At 38.4% G+C, this 22,301-nt stretch overlaps 1 protein-coding gene across 3 annotated transcripts in view; it reads right to left on the reverse strand.

Moving 5' to 3' along the window:
- Nucleotides 1-22,301, reverse strand: part of NSMCE2 (NSE2 (MMS21) homolog, SMC5-SMC6 complex SUMO ligase) — a 213,879-nt gene that overhangs the window by 127,348 nt on the left and 64,230 nt on the right. For all 3 annotated transcript variants that reach the window (XM_025993443.2, XM_072733942.1, XM_025993442.2), the window contains exon 4: nucleotides 19,567-19,720. In XM_025993443.2, coding sequence (XP_025849228.1) covers nucleotides 19,567-19,720 — 154 coding nt within the window. The remainder of the gene's footprint in view (nucleotides 1-19,566; nucleotides 19,721-22,301) is intronic.

Below are 22,301 nucleotides of genomic sequence, written 5' to 3' on the forward strand. Positions count from 1 at the left end.
GTCAGAAAGGCATTAAATGAGAAGCACAACTCCTACCTATGCAGTTTTTCAACTGCATTGAAAAAACAACAAATCTCAACATTGTGTGAGCCAAAAAAAACCTCACATTTCAGGCTAATGTGGCCTGTGGACTTCCAGACCTTTGTGTGATTTGGAACACTGAAAGAGAGAGACAGAGAGACAGAGAGAGAGAGAGAGAGAGAGAGAGACTGAGAGAGAGAAACAAGAAAGGGTAAGTATGAGTGCCTTATGTAGATTCTCTTATATATGACATTAATTTGAGCTGAATCACTCTGTAAAAATGTTTATTTATTAAAATACCAGAGACAAGCTTAGGCCTATGAAAGATATGGGCATTCAAATCCCATTTCAAAAAAAATAATCAAAAAAATAAAAAAATAAAACAACAACAACAGAAAAACAAATCCCATTTCAGAACAGTTAACCCTTTGGCCAAGTGAGAATGTAATTAGTAACATGACTGGTTTCATATAGACAATGTAGACATGTAGAATATGGAGAAATGCAGACAACCAACCGTACGAATGCAGAGGACATTCTTCTAGGGGCTGATTCATTTTACTTCCAGTCTCCTCAAAGGGAAAATCGAGTGGGAGAGAATAATTTTTTTAAAAAGAAAAAAAGGGCGGGGGGAGCACAAACATCCAAAATTCCTTTCTCAGAAAGGGGCATACTCTTACAAAGCCAACTAAGTTCTTTTCTTTCCTCTTGTCATTTTCTACAAGAGAGCTATGACCCAGTTGTTATTATATACTGCTAAATGCAATTTTTGGATCAGAAATATTATTATTATCAGAAATATTATTACACACTGATCTTAAGATTTTTTTTAATAGATTAGAGAATGTTAGACATTAAGTCTATGACATGAGGTAACTGGAACAAAGCCTCTGTTTGACTACCCTTGCATTTAACTTAGATGAGTCAGAAAAAAGCACACTGGGTACAGGCCTTGGATAACAACACAGGCTAGCATTTAACCAAGCCTCCCTTCCTCAGCCAGTTGTTTTGTGTGGTGCATACTCAAGTATGCAACTGAAACCCCATGGTTAGAAATGTTATTTTAATAAAAGAAGTATTTAAGATTCTGTGAATCAGTACTTGCTAGCCTACTGTCTCTCTTCACCTGGTCCACCTTCCCAAACCTACAGCATGTCAAAATAATTCATACTTTTGCAGTGATCTTCAATGATTTAATATGGAACCACTAAGTTGAATCCTCCCTCCCCTCAAATATTTCAGCCTAAAAACTTTGCTGCCCATTCTGCTCTTCTCATCTTGCTGTCTAGAGAGGTGACACAGTAGCCTGGTTATGAATGAGGGCTCCCTGCATAGCTGCCTGACTCTCACCATCTCAGCTCTGCAGGGCACCCTGTTAACTTGGCCAAGACCCTGAGTTTCCTCACTATCCAAAGAGATTCTTCCCACCTTCTCACCAAGCTCTGCAAAATAGACCCAGAAAGGTTTTATCTAGGCCTACTAGGAAGGAAACAAGCCATAAAACCATATCAGTATCTTTAAGTGAATTTGTGTTAGCATCTCTAACAAGGTAAAAGTCAATAGCGAGGGTGCCTGTGTGGGTCAGTCGGTTAAGCATCTGCCCTTTGGTTCAGGTCATGATCCCAGGGGCCTGGGATTAAGCCCTGCATTAGGCTCCCTGCTCGGCAAGGAGTCTACTTCTCCCTCTGCCTCTCTGCATGTGCTTGCTCTCAAAATGATTTTTAAATTATTTAAAAAAATTTTTAAGTAAAAAAAGGTCAATATCAAATAGGCTGGGTTTGAGCACTGAGAGTCATATATACAGTAACAAAGGCTAATGTTATCTAAAATATTTAACACAAAGGCAGGAACTAGTGCAAAATATTTAGAAAGCCATAACTCCATTTTCTTCAAAATGACATACACAGATAGAGTCTGCCCACTTAGGACAATCCATAAACATTCACAGGGCACTGTGACGTGGAAGTAACGGGGGCGGGGGGGGGGGGGGGGAACAATGCAAAGATGCTTTAGAGTGACCATATTATTTACACCAAAATTTGAGAGTGGCAGGCACATGCCCATGGGACAAACATCAGAAACAAGAACTCTCCTGAAAGTTAAGGAATATAGAGTCCATGAGAATATCAGATTATCTGAAATTGCAAAGAACTGATAACACAAGGGAGATCAGCGGAAGTGTTCTAAAGGACAACAGACAGGAAAGAGAGTAAGAACAGTTTATCAGGAACATGTAAGTGGCAAAGACCCAAAAGATTTTAATTAAACTTGAGTTGGCCAGTATGCAGTAAACAGGCTCTCCCACACCTGTTGATGGGACTTCAACAATTAATATAATCTTTATGGAGGGCAATTTGTCCTCCATAGTACAATTAAAAAATTCACATGGGCTTTGACTCAGCAATTTCGCCAGCATTTTTCTTACAGATATAGGCCTACTTGTGTGGAATTCTGTCTGTATAGTGTAAGACTATTTATTGCAGGATTGTGGGTAATAGTCAATTATCCTCATCATCAGGGAACTGGTTAAAAATTATGAGTTACCATGTAGCCATTAAAAAGAATAATGAAGTACTATTTGTAGTGATGTGAAAAGATATCCAAAATATTTAAGTGAAAAAAGCAAAGTAGAACAGTACGGCTAACCTGCTACTGTTGAGACACACAGACACACACAGCTATTTCTACAGGGATACAAAAGAAACAGGTAACTCTAACTGCCTTCAGGGACGCAAAGACCCTACTTTTCAGTACATAGTCTTATGTACTTTGTGAATTTTATACTACCTGGATATATTACCCAATCAAAAAGAGAACAACTTTAAAGAGGGGCAAGGAATGTGTGTGTGTGTTTGTGTGTGTGTGTGTGTGTGTGTAAGAAATGCTACAGAAAGGAATAGGCTATCTTGAGCAGAAGTGGGTTACAAAGATTTCCCATGGAAGGCGCTCTGAGTGGGATCAGCCTTGAGTAGACAGAGAGGGAGGTGGCCAGGAAGGCTGGGAGGTGCCCTATGGGCCATACTGGAGAGGAACAGAGTAACAAGAAGCAGCCAGTTTTTGTCTGCAAAGTAAAGTGGCTCAAGAGAGACGAACGTTATGCAAACACTGAAAGCTACTCCCCTTTCCACAGTTCTATAAGAGTACCTCCCTATTAACCAGGCATGAAGTATGAGTGTACGACGTCATCTAGCCACACACTGAATGTCTATTATAAGCCAGGAATTCTGCAAGATATTGAGGTCATAAAACTCAGTGAGGCTCAGCCTTTGTCCTCAATGAGCTCTCTGAGGAAAATGCAAAACAAAGAGAGGAGAGTAGGAGTTCCAGAGATAAAGACCTGAGGAGAAAAGCAGTGACAGACTAGCTAGTGGGATTCATATACTGTAAATGACATTTAAACAGTAAAATACTGGGACACCTGGGTGGCTCAGCAGTTAAGCATCTGCCTTTGGCTTAGGCATGATCCCAGAGTCCTGGGATCAAGTCCCATATCAGGCTTCCTGCATGGAGCCAGCTTCTCTGCCTATGTCTCTGCCTCTCTCTGTGTCTCTCATGAATAAATAAAATTCTTTAAAAAATGCATTTTATTCAATCCTTCTAGAAATAGTTTCCATTGTTTAAATAGGACAAATGAGAACAGAAAGATTGAAAAGCAAATTTACCTGTCAAAGTTAAGAAAGGAATCTCCCCAATTTCTTTCTACCAGCTTAGCTCTTGCACAGATCTGGACACACTTGCAGAAAGTACCAGCTGACATTACTCAATGGGGGTTTCCTTACTTTTGTTAATTTTGGATTTCCTTGTGAACAGGAGCACAGAATATTTGTTTCTATTTTTTAAACCAATATAGCACAACAGAGAGTGCTATTTAATTAAAATGAAAATGTTCAGTGCCCTTGTGAAAGAAAATAAATATTACCTACTCAATTTTCCAACCAACTGACACAAATATCTGATAAAAAAAAAAAAAAAAGATGAAACCTTGGCACCATCAGAGGGAAAAAAAATTTGCCAGCCATCTTCCCAGCATGATGTTTTCTACAGTCTTCTACAGTATTATCTCATGCTCTTTAATATTTACCACTTTAAAAGGCTCGGTCTTTAATTAAATAATTACCTTCTTGGGAAAATACAACTCAGTCCTAAATTGAGTAGGATTTTCACCTCTCCACTTATTCAAATTCTACCTCTTCTTCAAAGTCTCGTTCAAAACTCATTTTCTCTATGAAGCCATCACCTGTGGTTTCAAAGATCTCTCCTTCTCAGGTGTTAATTATATGAATCACACATCCTGGCAGTTGATCATGTGCCTCTTATTCTTTTCCTAATTCAATAGCGCTCAGTTTATATTTCTCTCCTGGAACTTATTATTTCGCTTTGAATTACAGTGGTTTTAAGTATCTGTTTCTCTGCTCCACTGAAGAGGCTAAGTCATATCCATCTGTGTACTATCTTTGATTAAAGCCCAGTCCTTGACACATTAATAATAAATACTTGTTGGATTGAATGGACTGAATGGATATAAATTTTGCTCATCCTATAAGAATATAAACTTGAAAGTTTATGCCATGTTTCTTTTTTCTCTGTTCATAAATACCTACCCCAATGCTAGGCACTAACAAGCCATGCAAAGATATTCAACAAGTACTATATAAGTAAACCAGTTACAGTCTAGTTTTACTTACATTAAATTATCTCTTCAGTTGCTCGGTATCTGAATAAACATGTCCCTGATCAAACAGATGACTCACAAAAGTGAGGTTACTTCAAATACCCCTTGATTTTGAGGGTTGCATATTAAGAAGGACGGTTAGTAACACACACACACACACACACAGCGCCAATGCTGTTTCAGTAGTTAAAATCTGATATCTGAGTATTCAAAATGAACAAATATGAACTGGCGCTGTAGACTGTAAATCTGGCCATGGTACTTCCGCCTCCTCCCATCAAGAGGCGAGTCTCTTCTCCCACCCCTCAATCTGAGCTGCCTTGTGACTGACTGGTTTAGCCAATAGTCACACTGTGCAATTTCCGAGCTGAGACCTCAAGAGACCTTCTGCTTCTGTCCTGAGGTGAACAGGACACTTATTTTGCTTATTTTGCTTATTTTGCTTCTGCCACTATGTGAACAAACCTGAACTGGCATGCTGGAGGATGAGACCACATGGAGGAGGCAAGTTTCACAGCTGAGGATGCCCTAGGCCAAGAAGCTCCAAGCCAATCAGGCAGCTGACTGCAGATGTGGGAGTGAGCCTAGCTGGAGCAGCAGCAGATTCACCCAGCTAAATCCAGTCCAAATGGCCAATCTACAGAATCACAAACCAACTAAGTGGTCATTTTAAGTCACTAAGTTTTGGGGTAGTGTGTTCCACAACAAAAGCTAGCTCACCACCATTTAATTTAATACTGAACGCTCACATGGTATCACAATATTAATATCTATTCCATAGCAGTTTGAACTGTATAGCCAATGCAAATCATTCCTATATGTGTAATATTTTATTTTTAAATACTCTTAACATTCTAATTATGATTAAATAATCAGGTTGTAATCTCGGGGTCATGGGACTGAACCCCGTGTCAGGCTCTGCACGCAGCACAAAGTCTGCTTGAGACTCTCTCCTTTTCCCCCCTGCCCCTCCACCCCTATCTTCAGGATAAACATTTTTTTTAATTTAACATTTTACGATAAGGCATTTTCTAAACATTTTACTTTTTTGATTAATTTCTACAAATCTCAAGAGCTTCAGTATCTTTGTACATAAAGCATTTGCATTTTGGATTATTTTAGTAAAATTGATTCCCAAAAGAACTACCAAAACATCACTACCAAAACATTTTAAGGAGTCTTGACACACATTCTGTATTTTCAATATTCAGCTGACTAGTTTTCTTAAATTATCATTGCATTATCAAAGCTTTGCCTGATCCTCAGCTATATTTGGTATGCTTTACTAACTACAATGTTGATATGTATAACCTATAATTCTAAAATCCTTCTCCCAACCCTCTGCTCCTTCAGGACCTCCTCTTCTCCAACATTGACCTCCAGCCTCCAGCCCTTGCAATTATCAGAATTCAGCTGTAGGCCAATGACTATCAGAGTAAACATGAAGAATGGCTCATCGCTTCTCAAAGCTTGGAATTTTGAAAACATAATAATACACTTTCTACTTTTAGAGGTGGGGTTATGGGGGAACTTGCTATTCAGGTCAAATGAGTCAATCAAGATGAGAAAGTTAATGTATTTCAGTCAAGTATGTCTGTGCTGGCATGTACCACCACCAAGAGCAGTGCATATGGGAGTATTTTATTTTAAAGGATAGTATTATTAATGCCTCTTCAAATACCAAGTTATAAATTGGGTCTTTTAGTATTGGCTTCCACTCTGCACACTACTTAAACAAATCATGAGCATACTTCAAAGCCACCATAAACTTTCCTTCAAATTCCTCTTCTTGCAAACAATTGCACATTCTAATCTTCCTAATGTTTAACATTAGATATCCTTCAGATTAAAACTTCTTTAAAGGTCCCATGTTATAGATGTGCACTCTATCTTACCTTGGGGAAGGCCCCCCTCATCCCGCCCCAAGGTCAGGGGTATCTGCATTTAGGCAGAAAGATGGACTTGTCCTACAAGTGATGAGACAGACGGGGAGAAAGCAGACTATGCCACAAAGAGATCAACAAGTGTGAAAGTCCACAGGTGAAAGAGAACACAATACCCTCTGGAAATTACAAGTGTCCAGATCAAAGGGCTAGAGAGCAGAGTGATGAGAAAGTGAACAGAAACCTGGTGCCAGAAGGGTCTTTTTATTCTGGAAGGCTAGGGGAGTCTGAAAGGAAGGGCATGTGGCAAACAACCATGACCCATATCTTAGAATGATCCATCAGTCTGGCGGAAACTGGAGGGAAGCAGTTTCCCGAAGCAGGGAGAATGGAAGGGCATGTGGCAAACAACCATGACCCATATCTTAGAATGATCCATCAGTCTGGCGGAAACTGGAGGGAAGCAGTTTCTCGAAGCAGGGAGAATGTGGGAGGCTGACAGTGAAATTGGAAATAGAGCAGCAGTAGCAGTGGGAGCAAAAAGAAATGGAGAGATTGGCAGAGGTTTTTGGGAATGGAACTAGCCAGCACATCTTGTTAACTGACCAGTAATTCCTGGTTCTCTTTCTGTAGAAGTCAATTTTTCACTTTTGGTAATTGTAACACAAAACCACCCTGCTCTGAGGCAGAAAGAAAATTTACCTAAGGAAACTACTATTGTTATCTTTGCTCTACATTACCCATGGTAAGAAGCACTGTCAGCCTAATAATGTGTGAGGAGGGAAGTAAATGCTACCACATAACAGGAGAGGAAGGTTGTTAGGGCTGATGGTTGGGGAAGGAATTAAAATCACTGGAGTCTAACTTGGGAAGTTTCCTGCTTTACACAACTGAAACGAAGTCAAATAATAGTACCCCCAATGCCCAAAGAAAGAGAAAGAAAGTACTTTCCACCAGTAAGCACCTAATGGTTAAAGGGGGCGAGGAAAGTTGCCAGAAAGTCTAGAACACCTCCGGCCAATTGGCAGCCACACTTTGGACGCAGAGCATGGTTGTCACCAGGGTGTGCTAGAACAATCTTGGTGAAAAGGGACACCACACCTTATCCCATTGTCTCATTCCTAGGACTAGCGTGTGTCACAGCATCTGTTATGGAATATTTGTCCCCTGGAGGAAAAAAAAGGTTCCAGGAACTAACTTTTAACTCCCTTCTTAGTCCATCATTCATTTCCCCAATTCATAGGAAGCACTGGTCCCATGCCAGGGGCTGTTCTAGGCCCTGTAGACAGGATCAATTGAGGCAGACAAGTGCCTTCTCTCACTCAATCCACATTCTAACCAAATTGCATAAGATTGACATTCTAACCAAACTGCAAGACTAAGGAATCCCATAGTAAAGAAAATTGACTGACTCATCTGACCCTGGGACCTTTATTATTTTATTTTATTTTTTAAATAAACTGACTGCATTTATTTTGGGAAAACTCTACTCTAAACAATTTCCATCAACCTTCCATCTCACTCTGTTGTTTCTTCTCCAAAGTCTGCATGTCAAGCTCTAGGACCTTGCAATCGCAGGTGGCCAGTTTCCTTTTCCTCGCACTCCTAAACATTAATTATTTTCCTGTGTTCCTTGAACCTACCACAGGGCTCTGCAAATAGGAGATAACTGTTTACTAAAAAAAACAAAAAACAAAAAACATAATTTGAAGTAAGTCACTGGGTGATTTATTAAAAAAGAAAAAGCTAACTATATAGGTTGGCTCAAACAGCAGAGCCCATTTTCTACAGTTAAATCTAATGTATATACAGGAGAATCCCTAACATATGAAAAGCCCACGCAGCACACATTCTATTCTATTCTAGCTGTAGGTCTATAACAACATGCTCCATTATATTTGTTCATGATGAATAGATTTTACTGGACACAGGATGGTTCATTATGTGAACAGTGCTCTTTCTGACATTTCCCTCTCTGCTTCCCTATCAAGAAAGGCTGCCAAAACCAATATTGTACTGAAAAATGAATAGTTACCTTATCAACATGTTTTTTGTTCATATCCTTGTCAGTGAATATTACTTAATTACATGATATTCTAGCAATTTGTTCACTTAAACTCAACACTTTAACAAAATGACTAAAACACCCTAAGCTTATTCCCTTGCACTCAAAAATTTATGCCAATTGCTAATAACATAAAATGTATATCCTTTAAAAAATTATTGAAGTAAATGCCTTTAAACAGGCTAAAGAAGATCAGGTAACTAATGTATGTAGAGTACTGTACAGCTGATAAATCACTTTCAGTTTTCATTTTAAAATATGATTTCATCCTTAACAGACTCTGTGGGCTAGGGAGATTATTACCCACCTTTTACAGAAAAAGTAAAATTCCATTGATTTGATCAAAAGCACAAACTAATTACTTGGTTGTGCAAGAATCTGAATCTGTATTTTGATTCCAAATTCTAGGATCTTTCCATGGGTTAGACAGTTTCTACCCTTAACACTGTTTTCAGGCAGCCCGGGTGGTTTAGCACCACCTTCCACCCAGGGCCTGATCCTGGAGACCCAGGATCGAGTCCCACGTCAGGCTCCCTGCATGGAGCCTGCTTCTCCCTCTGTCTGTGTCTCTGCCCCCACCCCCCGCCTCTCTCTCTCATGAATAAATAAATAAAATCTTAAAAACAAAAAACAAAAAATGCTGTTATCAACATACATAGGTGATGAGATAAATGAGTTTAGAAGTTATCAAGAAAATAGGACTAATATGAATTTTAACAAATATAAGGACAGTACTTAACTATGACAAATACACAAATATGATCATTATTTAAGGCTATCAACTACACATATGAATAGATACCTTTTAGAGCTATTAAGAATATAAGCAGATGATGGGTAGGTACCAAAGGTCAGACTGTAAACTCCATGCGCACAAGGACTTGTATATTTTATTCACTGAGGCATTCTCAGTACACTCAATAAACACTTGCTGAACAAATGAAAATGAAGTATAACATGGACTATAAAAATGAGGCTCTCAGATATAGAAGAATAAAGTTAGTTTATATTCAAACTCAAGAGAACAAGTGCAATCTAATTCGTTAGGTAATTACTAAGTATCCTGTAGGTAGGTGCTTACAATTTATGCTGTACACATATGTTCTTCCCTTGTAGGTAATAAATAAGCTGCACGAGATCTGGAAATATGTCAGGTTTGTACCCTCTAGAGTGCCTGGCTAAGCAACCTTTAATAGAAGAGTTATTTTCAACCCTGACCGTACATTAGCATTACCTGGAGAGCTTAGAAAGAAATGCCTAGAGAGCCCCACCAGACACCAACTAAATCTAAATCTCTGAGGGTGGGGACAGAACTTGGATTTTTTTTTAAAAGTTCACATTTGAAACCCAGCAATAGGTGAGTGCCACTTCTATAAACCAATAGTTCTCAAACTCTGGTATGCAGGAGACCCAGAGGGTCCCACCCCCAGAGAGTCAGATGCTCTAGGTCTGGAGTGGTGCCTGAAAACACACACTTTTAACATCCAGGTGACCCTGATGGGGAGGGCGGGGAGCCCAATGGAAGAATAACTGCTGCACATCATCTACAACGTTTCTTGAATTAAAGAATAAATGTAAGAGATACATGGATAGGAAAACATGAAAAAAATATTTAAAATTTACATATAAAAGGAACTTCATGCTCAACATCACTGGTCATTAGAAAAACATAAATTAAATCCATAAGGAGATACCACTACATACTTATTATAATGGCTAAAATTAAAAACAAAACCACAATAACACAAGTGCTGATGAGGATGCACATCAACTCCCACTCTCACACACTGCTGCTGGGAAAACAGTACTGTACGCCAGGTTAGAAGAGTCTGTCCGTTTCTCATAAGTTAAACAAGTACTTACCAGACTAGCTGGCAATCCAAGAGAAATGAAAATTTATAATCACATTAAAATCTGCACAGGAATGTTTACAGCAGCCTGATTTATAATGGCCCCAAGCTGGAAACAACTGAAATGCCCTTCAGCTGGTGAGTGGATAAACTATGATACATCCATACAGTAGAAAAGTACTCACAACACACAATGCAACGAACTACCCATATTAACAACACTATGGATGAATCTCAAATGCATTCTGCTCCATTAAAGAAGCCACTTAGATAGCTGTATACTGTATGATTCCATCCATGTATATAACATTATATATGTTATATACATACATATATGTATAACATCCATGTATACAACAAAAATTAAAACTATAGAGAAAAAAAATTAAAAGCACAGAATAGTCACTGCCAGAGGCTAAAACTTGGGGGGCGGTGTTGATTACGAAGGGCCACTCATTATATGCATCTTATTATTATAAAACTGAAATCATTGCAACCTCAGGAATTAGGAACTTGACAAGATAATTATTTTCTTAAGTATGATCTACATCGTCCCCAGGACACATGATTTGATTTTCCTACTCTAGGTTCAGATTGCTTTCTGAGCACCGATGGCATCACACTCTCTCAAAATAAGCCACCAGGAGAGAAACACCCATGGCTCACAGTTTGTGTTTAAACTTGCAGCTGACTCATTTTGCCCTTGATAACTGAACCTTTCTCTCCTAATAACTTTAATTATAGCCATCTCTCATCCTAAAGCTGCCCCTTTCCCCGGGAACATAACTGTTAGCCTTGTGACCTCCTGACTGTGAGACACTGGGTAAATATGCCACCTCCGGGATTCAGTGTGCTAAAAACAGAGCCTGCGTTTTTTGTGCATTCCGCTCTCGCATATGGATGTTGTGAAGATTAGGAGAGGTGATGTACAGGCATGGGATTACTGTTGTTATGCTTGAAATAAATTTCATGGAATTTGTTCTAAACTTGTAATTACAGTAAATACCCTCCTCCTCTCTGCCATAACAGCAACTATTCACACTGGAAATGGCATTCTTAGTCACTGTTTCCTCAATGTATTGCCAAAACCATGGGATCTGGAAGAGTGGCACCCGGTTTGGAGTCTCAATCTGTAACTTTGTGAGCTCAAGTAAGCCACTTACCTTCTGTGAGTCTCACTTCAAGTATGTGTTTCTCTAGGGGATAGTTTGAAGGCAAAACGAGGCACACATAAATAAACTACTATATAATGTCTGGTACAATTTCTACTCTCTGATTTTTACATAGAAGGGACCAACCCAGAAATTCACTCTTGGCTGGATGAAACAGATTCCCCCAGTGTCATCAGAGTGTATCAGTGTAGATCTATGACCTGGGAGATTTAACAAACGGTTCACTACTTAAGAGTCTTATGAGAAATCAAGTCAAGAATGAAATGCTTGATTTGAGAGAAAAGAAGACCAAATAGGTGTGTTTCAAAGAGCTAGTGTGGTATGCAGGGAAAAGAACATAAGCTCTGATGTCACCCAAACCAGGATCTAAATTTCAGCATTTATGAGCTTAGGGAAGCTATACCACCTTTATTTGCATACTTTCTAATCTATAAAATGGGTTGTTATCTTGAAGGGTAAGAAATAAATAGTAATGTAGAGAAAGTATGCAGGTAGCATATCCTATGTATAGGTGCGCACTCAAACAATGCTTGTAGTCATGCATTAATTCAACAAGCATTCATTAAGTATCATATACACTAGGCACTATATGAAGCCTGGTCATCACTTTTACTATTTCCTAAGAGGACTAGGGCAAATCTAAGGTAAAAGAAGAACAGATGGTAGTGTCTTTATTGCTCCATATAAAGGGCAGTTCTCACGGCCCAACAGCTCCCTGATAGCTTAATGCTCTGATTAAAACACAACAGAATGGATCTAATTTTCTTAACCTTTTTTCTTCTTCACTTACTCAATTATTTATTTGGTACTACAAATCTGCCCTGACACGTGAAAATTCCCAGGAAGTAACAAATTTATGAGTTAGAAGAGGTGGGACAGCTACACCTGTCTGTAATGCTCTCTTTTTATCCCTGGCACCTCCTCTCTTCTGGTTCCACTGTTTTCTGGCTTTGCAACCTTGGGCATGTCACTTACCCTCTCTGAAGCTGCTTCATCATGACGATGGGAATGGTACCATTTAGCTTTGCTGATGCGAGTTAAGGATGTCCGGGAAAGAGAAGATACATGGGTGGGAAACACAAAGAAAGCAGAAGAGAGGAGAGACAAATAGAAAAGAGTCAGAGACACTGACTCAGAGAAGAGGAAGAGAGAAGGAGGCAGACATACAGGAATAAAAAATTTGCATAGGACCCAAATCTCACTCAGTAAGTGTAACCCTTCATGCTGGGGATGTGATCCAATTGAAAAAAAAGTCAATCTCTGTTGTGAAACTTATGATTTTTAGCATTTCCCAACAATTAATGGTCATCTGCAAGTAAATGGTGATGGCTTGATCATCATCAAGGAAAACATGAAAGTCAACTGAGGGTCACAGAGATGATAAAACTACCTGCAGAAGAGCCAGCAAACTTAAGTTTTAATAAATTCTTTAATGTTCTAAGCAGTCACATTTAAAGTGAGCCATACTTACTTAATTCCTAAGCATGATGCTACTGTGCCACTAAAAACTGTGTTGTATTATATATACCATGCATTTGTACCAACATGTAAAGGGTTATACACACTAAATTATTTGCTGGATTTCTGAGCAAGTGAAAGGATTTTCAAAGACAATAGAAATGGTTAACCTATGCTGATTTTTAAATCCCAACGCTATGAACGCTAATTTTCATCTTCTCTCCTTTACTCATGATGCATGAGTTTAATCATCAGAACGCCTTAACTAGGTTCTGACCCTCTTTATCTAGTTGAATAATTCTGTTCTATAAATATTAACCGAACTCTGATTATGTGAGTAACAAAAGGAATATAGGGATGATTACAAAATCATTCCTGCCTTGAAGGGTCTTGGGCTTTGAGTTAATTGCAGGCCAGCAATGCACATTGTTTGGATAGACGTTATATCATATGACAAAGAGATTCATGTGCTGAAGAGTATCAGGATTAAGTCAGGTTGGTCAACACTATGCCCAGATGAAATACACTCAACATATTTCTAGGCACAGCCAAACATTTTCCCTCTTGGCACCACCTTTGCTTCTTCCTCATCTCTTTCCTTTCAGGTTTCAACACTCACACATGCCCTCTATCAACCTTCGAAGGTGCTAGTCTTCTCTATAACCCTACTGCTTATATACATCTGGGTGAGGGGTTTCCACATCCAGCCCCTCACCACAAAATCTCCATCTGCTTTGCAACAGAACCCACTCCCAAATGATATGAAATGCACAACCTGGCCTTAGTCTGGAGTATCCTGAAAGCAAGACTACCCGTTTCTCTGAAGAAATCATAGTCTGTTAATTGGCCAAATTAATGCTGATATCAAGTCCTAAACAAGTGCCTAAACAAGGCACTGAGAAAAATGGTATTATGAGAAAGTAAAACCAAATGTCACAAGCTGACAGTTTTATTTGCATAGTGTTTTAGAAATATAGTAATGGAAAAATAATCAGCTAGATTTCTGCGTTTCCAAAAGAACCCGAAGATCTGGCCACAGTGGGTTCCATACCTCTTCACAGCAACAAGGGACAGGCATGGGTGGCAGATGTCTCCTTGAGATAGAGGATAAGTTCTCAAGTATATGACAGTTCTCCTGAAGATTCCTGTGATCATCAAGAAGCTATGCTGTAGATGCTCTGTGCTTAGACATCAGGCTGGAGTTTAAGGACTGGGACTAGAGCAGTAAAGAAAACATCAAAGTATCTACCTTTGTGGAACTGCACTGTGGTTTTGAATGGGTGTTGAAGGAAAGGGAAAGCAACCCACTAAGAATATTTGTAAGTGAAGGTATTCTAATGTTCCCTGAGGAGCTCTCTATTTAATGGCTGGAGGGACACCTTTTGCAAAGTAAATGGTCACTCCCTAGACTATCAGTTTTGATATTTAAATGAAGTGTGCTTAAAATGAAGGTACAGAGTTGATGATTTGGGAGTCCAGATAATTATGAAATTACAGTATAAAATATCACCAGGACTGAAAGTGGATTTCTAAGTTCATTTGTGGATTCAATTATGTCCATATCTTATATCCTATGTATTCCCTATGTGACCTAAATACATGGTCTAAATTTCTGGTATGTCTTCAGATTAGCATTAAAAAAAAAAGTGCTTATCCTTACTCTAAGCATTTAAATGTGCCAACAAAATTACATTTCATATTAGATTATTTTAATACTAAAGATCACAGATTCAGTCAATTCTATTTTTGATCACAAAGTGAAGCCCTTATATTTCAAAGGTTTCTGAATATCGAGTTACTGTCTAATGTCAATTTCTGCCTTGCTGACCTGCCCTGAAACTTCTCCAGCCTGCTAATTATGTAATCTTGGGCTTTGATGAACAAATAAAGTATAGGAGAATGACTGCTTGATGACTTGAGAAAGTGTCCATTCAGGGCTATCTACACATTCTCATTAAGTTCTCCTGATGCTAAAGTGCAGGAAGCCATGAGTTGGCACAGTGAAGACAGTTAAAACAGTCAAAGAAGAGAGACATTACCTGAACATATTGTTGGGCTAAATTACAGTCACTTTATCTAAGGAAGTATGGTTATTACATCTGCCTTAAACAAAATCATATTGTTGGTTTCACAACTTGGGTTAAGTTAAGAACACGATTCCCATTTAGGGGAATGGAATCCTTTTCTCTGGAATTGTTCCTTAACTCAGTTATCATCACTGCCACCATGTGTAAAAATAATCTTCAATCTTGATTTGTACGCCTCTGAGAATTACAACTAAGAAAAATGGGCACCGGCAGGGAAACCAGGCTACACAGACAGTAGGTGACTCAAACCCGGGTCTTCCAGCTGCTAAGCTCATGTTCTTGCCACTACAGGCCCTTTCTCAGTAATAACCAAAATCTCAAGCAGGCTTTCAAAGTTTGCACTGTCTCATTTGATCTTGGTAATAATCTTGGGAAGCTGCAACAGACATAGTATCTCTTGTATACAGCAAACAGGTCCCCAGGTATGGTATTTATGGAAAAACCTTAAAACAAAACAAAACCCAAACCAAAAACCTGCCCTTGTTTCTGATTGTGGTTTAGACCAGGAATCAGTAAACTGTTCAAAGAAGTTGTATCTAATGGCTGGTAATATCCATAAAACATAAACAACTATTAAAAAAATTACTGTATGCAACTTAAGTATGTTGCCTTTTGAGTAATCATAGCTTCAAATAAGTACAACATACCTGTTATATTTATATTCTAAGGACAGCAAATACCAGGTATTCGTATTATCCCTTCAGCACACTTCATAATCCTTCAGCACACTCTATCTTGCTGGGCCTGAACCCAGCCTCTGAATCTTTCTGAACATATAGCTCCACACAGCCCCTATCCATTGATTGGCAATATCAGCTACAAATAAAAGCTGCATTTTCCCATTCTGACTCTCTCCTATATTGTATAATGGTTGTTTCTTGCATTTTTCTTTGTTTTTGATTTACTGATGGTTCTCCATTATTTCATGTATGTATTTATTGTCTTTCTCAAGTACAGGGACTCTGCCTTTTATTTATTTTGGAGCACCAAACACAATGATTCATATATACAGCAGTCACTCAGAGTGTTCTGAATGTATCTAAAACAAATGTATAGTATTTATGGAAAAAAAATCTAAAGTTAAAATAACAAAAAACAAAAAACTGTCCTTGCTTCTGATTATGGTTTAGCCCAAAGGTCAGCAAACTTTTCTGTAAAGAGCCAGATAGCAAATATTAAAAGCTTTGTTTGCCAGATGGTCTCTGATAGAACTACTCAACACTGCCATTAGTGTAAAGCACACACAGAAATGAGGAAACAGATGAGTGTATCTACATTCCAATAAAACTTTATTTTGGACAGTGAATTCTGAATTTTATAGAATTTTTACACATCACAAAATACTATCCTTCTAACTTTTCCCCAGACAACTTAAAAAATGGAAAAAAAAAACAAAACCCATTCTTGGCTTTTAGGCCATAGAGAAACAAAAGAGGCAGGCTGCACTTGGCCCACAGGCTCTAGTTTACTGATCTCTGGCCTAAATCTCTGGTTCTCAAAATGCGAAACTCGGGTGGTCTGCAAGATCCTTTCAGCAAGTCCAACTACCTATGTGTGCGGCCAGAATTTCTTTGTAGACATCCAGCAAAACAATGTACCACAACAGACTGAGCACAGAAGAAAATATGAGGATCCAGCTGCCTTCTATTAAGCCAGAAATTAAAGAGATTTACAAAAATGGAAAACAATGTCACACTTCTCCCTAGTTTTTCTTTATGTTTGGAAAACACGTAGTTGTATTTCCTAATCCTCTTTATGGTAACATGTATGGGGTTTATTATTGATTTTTAAAATGGATTCGTATTTTTAAAATTTCTCACAGTTTTGATTTCTAATGTGATAAATGTCAATAGCCACAGCCCATGTAAACAAAACCTCTCTGGAGGCCCTCGGTATATTTTAAAAATGTAAAGGGATCTTGAAGACCAAATAGTTGGGAGAGCCAGCTGCTGAGCCACAGCTGGGTTAACTTACTCCTGTGGCAGGGTGCACGGAGGCAGCTTGCAGGCCACTTCCTCAGACCACCTGATTTCAATCCCCCACTTGGCGTCTCCCCACCAAAGAGCTTCCCAGCACTTCTGTGATTAGATTCTGATTCAGCAAAATTTAATCCCATGCAGTTTATGTGTGTGTAAATAAAGTTGGTGAGAGCGTGGTGGTGATTTTTATGAAAGAACCTTTCTGATACACGCAGGCCATAAAACTGTTTCAGCTTCTATTTTGCCAAAATAGGTACCAAGAAGCAAGAATCTCTCTCTGGCTTCTGGTTTCCAATCTTAAAAAAAAAAAAAAAAAATTGTAATTCCTTGCCTTTAGAACATATTTCAAAACAAACAATCACTGGCTCCTGTATAAATCCTAGTCCCTTCAACTTGGCTCCCTTCAATTGTGGGCTCCCGATGATAATCAGCATCCTCAGCAATGTTACATCTAAAGCAGTAAAATCCATCATACATGGTACTAGTTTGACAGTACTAATAATGTAATAAACACTGTATTTTGCAAGTAAAGTACATGTGCCTTAAAGAGCATTTTAAGAGGGCATATAGTATTTTGCTTGTTCTGTCATTAGAGATTTAAAAACTTTTTAAAAGCATATTTTAAGAGAAACAAAAAGGGAAAGTTGTCTTAATTCCAGTGTTACCATATATAGGGAAACCCTATATAAGGAAGCATTTCTTTCAATATAAAATTACTTTGTGATAAAGTTTAACTGTCTATCCAAATGATGTGTAGTATTGCTGGCCTGGGGAAACTGTCTCCAACCCCTCACTCCTGATCATTTTCTAGAACATTAAAGAAATTAACAACTATGATTCCTACATTTGTCATTTTGTTGAATTATATATCCTTCATACAAGCGTTTCCTCTTAAGTATATAATTCTTTTTTTAAAGTATATAATTCTAAAAGCCTTTATAAGCTTTCTCTTACAGAATAATAACTTTGTAAACAATAACAAAAGTAGAAGAAATTCATATTTTGGGATATTTATCCTTCAACCTATACTATCGAGTATCTTTTAAAAATCAAGAATTATGATCAGATGCTAAATCTGCCATAATTTGTCATTACTGGCTGTGAGTAGAAAACCAAAATACATTTAGCTGGTCTGGCCCACATCAAAACTGAAATTCACTAGCGCCTTTAATATCAGAAAGACACTAGCAAATTATTATATTACCTGTTTGGAGAATTATCACCCATGTGGGGGGACGATGTAATTTATATTAGAAGGATTTTGGTAGCTGTGATGTTCAAAGAAGAACAAAAAATAGACGAAAACGTGGAGAAAATGCTTACTGTTTAAATCCACGTAAAAGCAAAAGTCTCATCGTGATTGCAAAACATTCCAAATTGTGAAACTTAAGTTACTTGTAAAATAGACAAAAGTAGAGCTGCTTCCTCAGTCGTTTTTTGAGACCTCAGCATCAATTTAAAGAAAATGCTTATATTTAAAAGAAAGCTTATTTCAAAATATGAATCCTTACACTAAGGACAAATAAGGACATGAAGGAAATTTACATCTAATAAGACAGTGCTCCACGAGTACGCAAATGAGGATGATGAGAAATTGAAGTCTACTAAAAAGTTATTTCCTTCACTACCCAATTCTTTAAGGAAGAAGAGTTGGGAGCCTAGAAGAATGACAACTTGTGCTAATGTAAAAACTATCAAAATTATATAAAATTGTTCTGTGGATTATGCAGAAAAAAAGAGGAAAGGTTAAGGATGGATGTACTTCACCGTGGAGAAAAGATCTACTGTCAAATACTGTCTACAAAAATTTTTCCATGTAATGAATCATCTTTCCCAGTCTCATTTTTAAATCAAAATTATGTTGGAATCACAATCACAATCACCTGGAATTTATGCTACCACAAAAGACCAAAGGGATCCAGAAGATCCTGGTCCATATTTGAGAAGAGAAAACCAGTTTGAGAAAACACTGCTGCTACTACTCAAAAGGCAGCAAAACCAGAATTCAGACTGATCATTTTAAAAGTGTGGCACAGCAGTTTAAAATTTAAAATACCATTGCTATTTTAATAAAATAGTTCCATTTTAATTTCCCAACTCCCCCTCTCCAGCAGTGGAACAATACAGTATCACTTTATCAAACCGCTGGGAAATTTTCTTAGCACTTTGTGGAAACTGTTGGCTTTCAGAAATGGACAGGCTGATTTGAACCAAAAGTTAGACAAAATACAGAATTGCAACAACAATTAAAAGCAATTTAGAAAGAGGATCAAGCCAAGCAGAGAGGCAAACTTACTAAAAATCAGTTTTCTGGGGCTGTTTATCAGGTCAGTTCCCTAATTTCAAAAAGGCCAACCAAAGCAAAGCATGCAGACTTACATTGCTTCTTTAGTTCTTTCAGCTGTTGTTTAAACTGTACAAATTTTGCATTATTTTGAAAGTCTGCATCACAATTCTTATTCTGTAAAGCCAAAAATTTCTTCTCCACTAACAATTTTAGGTCTGGTATTTTTTCTGGACGTTCTTCTTTTACCTGAGGAAGACAAAAGATTGGTCTCAGTTCAATGTTAACAATGACACCGTTTTTTTTAACATTATTTTTACCTCATTTCATTCAAATAAAAAACACAGTGAGGTAGAAAACAGAATCCCAACAGAACCAGAGAGGTTGAGGCTTGTTCCAGAACAGGCTGCTGGTAAACAGTGGGGGGAGCCATTCGTCCCGTCTACTCATCACTTTTCTTTTTTTTTTTTTTTTAACTTTTATTTTTTATTTTTTTATGATAGTCACAGAGAGAGAGAGAGGCAGAGACACAGGCGGAGGAAGAAGCAGGCTCCATGCACCGGGAGCCTGATGTGGGATTCGATCCCAGGTCTCCAGGATCGCGCCCTGGGCCAAAGGCAGACGCCAAACCGCTGCGCCACCCAGGGATCCCTACTCATCACTTTTCTTAAACCCACGCCCCAGTGCCCTATTAACTTGCTGTCTCCTGACAGCTACTAGGGAAACATCTCACACCAGCACAACCCTGTGCCCTCCACCTTCAACGGAACTTGAGCCTCGTGGCTTCCTCCTTTTTGCCAAGTCTGCTCAATCCCCTCTCCTACTACCCCAGTGGAGATTCCAGCCTTCATTCTCCCCAGGGCTCGCTCCTCTGCTCCAGCTCTCTGCCCCAGCAGGGGAGAGTGGCTGCTACTTCATCAAAAAGTTGAGGCTTTAATCTTGAACTTCACCCTCTGCTGCCACAATTAGGAATGAGTTCCCTGTTCTGTTCAAAGCTAAACTCTCAATCTATATTTTTTGTTCCTCCCAATATTTTATCATAAAAAATAAAGCTCTTGTAAGAATTGTATTTTGCCATTCACCTGCCTCCTAGGTGCCCCAATTAACACTTTACTGGGTTTGCTCTATCACCGTATCTGTCCCATCTGTGTTTTTCTTTCCACACTCAACCTTGCTTTCAAGTTCATTCTTTTTAAAAATTTTTTTTAATTTTTAAAGATTTTATTTACTTATTCATGAGAGACACAAAGAGAGAGAGAGAGAGAGAGAGGCAGAGACACAGGCAGAGGGAGAAGCAGGCTCCATGCAGGGAGCCTGATCCTGGGACCCCAGGATCACATCCTCCGCCAAAGGCAGGCACTAAACCACTGAGCCGCCCAGGGTTCCCCTTAAATTCATTCTTAATTTCATCTTCTTAACCTCTGTCAGTACAAACTTTCCCCTCGAGAAGCTTTTTCCCCTAAAACCTCTACATTGGCTCTTTACTCCCAAATTGAACAATAAACAACCTCCTCTAATCCCTGCCCACCCTCCCCAGTTCTTTTCTCTTTGTTGTCTAGCTGCTCGGAAAAAATCATCTGTACCCACTGTTCCCACTTCCTCAACCTCAAACTGTAGCCACAGCCATCAGGCTGCTCCCCAGCCCCTGTGCACCTTACCCCCACATCACTGTAATTGCTCTTCCTTGGGCCTTCATATTTGGCCCCTTGATCACTGGCCTTTTCCTGATGCTGCTGCCACCCAAGCAAAATTCACCAAACTCTCCCTCGTGTCCCAACACGCCTTAACACAGAATCTATCACAGCCCCTGTAATAGTCAACTGCATTTATTTGTACATGTTTCTTTTCCCTCATAAAATGCACTCTTTGAAAAATGATTTATCACTGTGTTTGCCAGCACCTGGTATGTAGTAGGTAATATTCAGTGTATGTGCTCTATAGATTTCAAGTGAATTCTCTTACATGCTCCAAATATACTTTCCCATTCAAACCCACAATTGATCGACTTCCTGTCATTAGTCAAGTATACAAATTCTGAGCTGGAGGACTACTTTAAGGTCTTCCAATCTTGATGTCTACCTTCCTCAGTTTCATAAATAAAATTATATAGAAAGAATTAAATGACTTGTTTCCTATAATCCAGTTGGTTGAAGACAATATTAAGACTGCAATATAGATACAGAAAATTCTTGCATTTGGTTCCAGTCAATGGAATGTATTTCTTATCTCTCTGAATCTGAGTATCAATGCATGTGAAGTCAAAAGATGACCTGCAATTTATGTTTCAATAATATTTTGTCATGCAAAGAAGAATTATATCATCTTCTTTTGTTTAACAGCTATAGATTTTAATTAGCTAAATCAAAAATGAAAACTAAGCACAAAACCAAAATGCCTACATGTGTATTTATAGTACTGAGTGTAGAAACTATCTTCTCACTGTATGGTTGATATTCAACCAGTGGTGGATCCATCAGCAAAGAGAGTTGTGAAAAATATGGAGAGGCTTTAATGACACATCTTATATGTAATTAAAAATTATAAATAAGTCCTGTAAGGTTAAAGAACCATTAAAGCTCAGTTTGGAAAAGAGAAGGTAGAGAGGTAATTTAGTAATAATGCCTCATGTCTCAAGAATAAGAGCTGTTACACATGGTGACTAGCTATCCTCACCTCTACCATGGATAGAACAAGATGAAACAAGTTCAAGATTGTAGCATGAAGTTCAGAGTAGATACAGCAAATAAATGACAAGATCTCACAAAAGAATTATAGCCTCTCATTCTGGATTTATAAAATAAAATTGACTTAGATCCACCTGAAATGTTAA

Source organism: Vulpes vulpes, chromosome 13, assembly GCF_048418805.1.
Source record: "Vulpes vulpes isolate BD-2025 chromosome 13, VulVul3, whole genome shotgun sequence".
NCBI lineage: Eukaryota > Metazoa > Chordata > Mammalia > Carnivora > Canidae > Vulpes > Vulpes vulpes.